General features: G+C 44.8%; 1 protein-coding gene across 1 annotated transcript; it reads left to right on the top strand.

The window, feature by feature from the left end:
- The first annotated feature begins 265 nt into the window (after positions 1–265).
- Positions 266–2,776, top strand: socs3a (suppressor of cytokine signaling 3a). The gene is made up of 2 exons (XM_008329550.2): positions 266–522; positions 963–2,776. Exon 2 carries the CDS (start codon positions 1,117–1,119, stop codon positions 1,729–1,731), a length of 615 nt encoding a protein of 204 aa, XP_008327772.1. The 5' UTR covers positions 266–522; positions 963–1,116; the 3' UTR covers positions 1,732–2,776.
- Positions 2,777–3,085: the final 309 nt, after the last annotated feature.

Here is a 3,085-nt window from a genome sequence, read left to right as displayed (position 1 = left end):
ACTTTCCACTCTTAGACTGTGTTGAAATCCAAGGTAAAGCGATTGTTTACATGCTGTTTGAGAGCTGTTTGGAATCCCCGTTCTCCGAGCCTCGTTTTCAGAGGAGCAGCAGAGGGGAGGGCACTTCTCAGAGCAGGAATCCTTTAAAATAAATAAATAAAAGCAGACGCTTCCTGTCAATCTGCGAAGAGAGAGAAAGAGAGGCTTTACTGGAAGGAGGCGGAGTTTGAGCACACACAGAGAGCAGACGGAGGAGGAGGAGGAGGAGGAGGAGCAGCTCTGCCGCGGCTACTTAAAGCCCACAGCTCTCCAACACGGCCGTCAAGCTGTCACACCAAAAGCGAGCAGAAGACTTTTTAACAGTCTGAGAAACTTTCTAACATTGGCCTTAAACCCTCCTGCGTGCAGATCCAGGTCTAACTGTCGACCACCAACCTTCTGTTCTGCCTCAAGACATTTGGATTTACTGGGGAAAAAACAACAAACAAAACAAACAAACAAAGCTTCGGAGGAACATTTTAGGTAAGAAACACATTTGTTTGTTGACTTTATTTTTGCTGCTTTCCAGGCTGGGGAATTAACGGTGAATATAACTGCAGTTCAATGTATTCAATAGTAACATAGGAGTTTGCTAAATATAGACTTTGTTTTAAATTGCGCAATTTTACTGGAACTGGCCGTGGTGCCTGAGTCCCGAGGGCAGATTACACAAAAGGTTTCCTAGAAATTGCCTCAAGGCAAATTAATAGAGGAGTTATGTGGCGTGACAGCACTCCAGTTAAGAAGAAGAGTCAACACAGACAGAAAACAAAGGAAGGAAAAACCAGAAAGGAGCTTAGTATGACATAAAAAAGTATTTTATTAGTACTTTAGATCTTCTAAGTGGAAGTGTTTTGAAATGCATATTCAGTGTCTGTAGCGTTTCAAGAGTCAAACTCACACATCTCTTCCTCTCTCCCCAGGTGTTCCATTTCCACACCGACCGTTAGCGTCAGAGCTTCATGACCACCAGCTCAACTCCGCTCTTGTCAACACACCTCGTCTCCTTCTCTTCCTAGTCTGTCTGTGTGGCACCCGGTGCTCCCACAGGCTAACCCAGAGAGCAGGCACAGAGCCATGGTAACTTACAGCAAGTTTGACTCCACTATGAGCAGCAGCCTTGTGGACTCCAGCCTGCGGCTGCCTCAGCGTTACAAGACTTTTACCATGGTGCAATACCAGATGGTGCTGGCTACGCTCCACAAGCTCAAGGAGTGCGGCTTCTACTGGGGTCCCATCACCGGCAAAGAGGCCAATGCCATGCTGGCAAACGAGTCCAATGGCACCTTTCTGATCCGGGACAGTTCAGACAACAGGCACCTGTTCACGCTCAGCGTCAAAACGGCATCTGGCACCAAGAATTTGCGCATCCAGTGTGACGCTGCCTCCTTTCACCTGCAAACAGACCCTAAAAGCATTCACTCTGTTCCCCACTTTGACTGTGTGCTAAAGCTGGTACAATATTACATGCCTCAGAACAAAGGGAACACCCGCAGTGGGAATATGTACTACATTCACTCTGGAGGGGAGAAGATCCCTCTGGAGCTCATCAAACCTCTGTTCTGCAGCCTGTCCACGCTGCAGCACCTGTGCAGGAAAACTGTCAACGGACATTTGGACATTTCTTCCAGAAGAGACCAACTGCCTCATCCACTGAAGGAGTTCCTGCAGGAATACGACGCTCCCATCTAGAGGAGTTAGCAGGCGCTCTAGAAGGAGCAGCATCATCACAGTCTAACAAAGAAACCTCATGGTTTCAGCACAGCTGCGAAGAGCTAAGTCAAGCGCGAGCTCTCGCACAGGCATCGGTGAAGTTGCCAGTGTAGGTGCCAAGAAATCTGTCCAGGTTTAAGGGCCACAGGACTGTGGAGTACGGATGCACAGAGAGAAACGGCCAGGCCGGAGCGCTGTGGGACTACCTCCACTGTGTGATGACGTACAACTTACTGAAAACTGAAGTGAGGCTCAGTCAGCTGTCTGCAGTCTGATGACACACAGGCTCCGTCTGCTGCTGCTGCTGCTGCTGCCCGGCTGACAAAGTCATACAGCCGTTTATTCTGGACTTACTGTAAACTTTTGATGACTCTGGATGATAATCCCAGAGGAGAGAAATATCCCTAAAGAAGCCTTGGATCTCTGACCAAGTGAACAATCGATTCAACAGTTCTGGGTCCATCCCTGTGCCAGCCGTTATTGTCAAAGGGCTGAACTTTTTATGAGACCATCCTTGAGATATTTCTATATTTCTACTGTTCTGTTTATGGCACCGGTTAATGCCAAATTTGCCTGATGAAGACCAACAGTGACTGAATCCAGCAAGACCTTAACGAAAAAGCTGAACACTGTGGAGTATTTAAACTGACCTCAGGTCAGGTGTTTGTGTAGAATCAGTTAAACCAAAAGATGTGGTAGTAGTCCATTTTTTTTTTTTTGGCACACAGAGACAAATAATTGCCATATGAATGTATCAGAAGGTCTCTTTTTTTTTTTACCTAACGAGGAAAAAAGTGTCTTTTCCTTAAAACAATGTTTACATGAATGACCATGAAATAGTGAATCTGTTCTTTTCCTGTCTTTTGTAAAGATGTTGTACCTTTTTCCAGCCAGACCTCAGGCTGTGGATTCTTGAAGATTCTTGTGGAAGCAGGCAGACCCATACGACACATTTTGCACTTATTTATATTTGTGAGAACATTTCATTAATTTATAATAAAAAGCACTATTTTTCTACAAAAAACCTTTGATCTCTTTGTTTTACTTCACTTTGTGTTTTCTTTTTGTTTGTTATTTCTACCGCTGACAAAAGAAATGATTATGACAGTGTTTAAATGGGATTTTTGGATTTCACTAATATGGAAAACCCAATGTGTTTGGCTGAATTTGCGTTCTGCTAAATGTCAGAGAGAATTTAGAATTTTCCATGAATTCACCTTATTTTCATTTATTTGGTGCCTTTTAGTTACAGCTTCAAACACAGGTGAGCCTGGAGTCTGACCTCTGAATAATCCCAGTCTGTGGTGAATTGTGAAGACAGTGCTTTGTTCCT

The sequence above is a fragment of the Cynoglossus semilaevis genome, chromosome 17 (genome assembly GCF_000523025.1).
Source record: "Cynoglossus semilaevis isolate Cse_v1.0 chromosome 17, Cse_v1.0, whole genome shotgun sequence".
In the NCBI taxonomy this organism is placed as follows: Eukaryota; Metazoa; Chordata; class Actinopteri; order Pleuronectiformes; family Cynoglossidae; genus Cynoglossus; species Cynoglossus semilaevis.
Note: the sequence above shows the minus strand (reverse complement) of the source record. Positions and strands in the feature narration are given on the sequence as shown.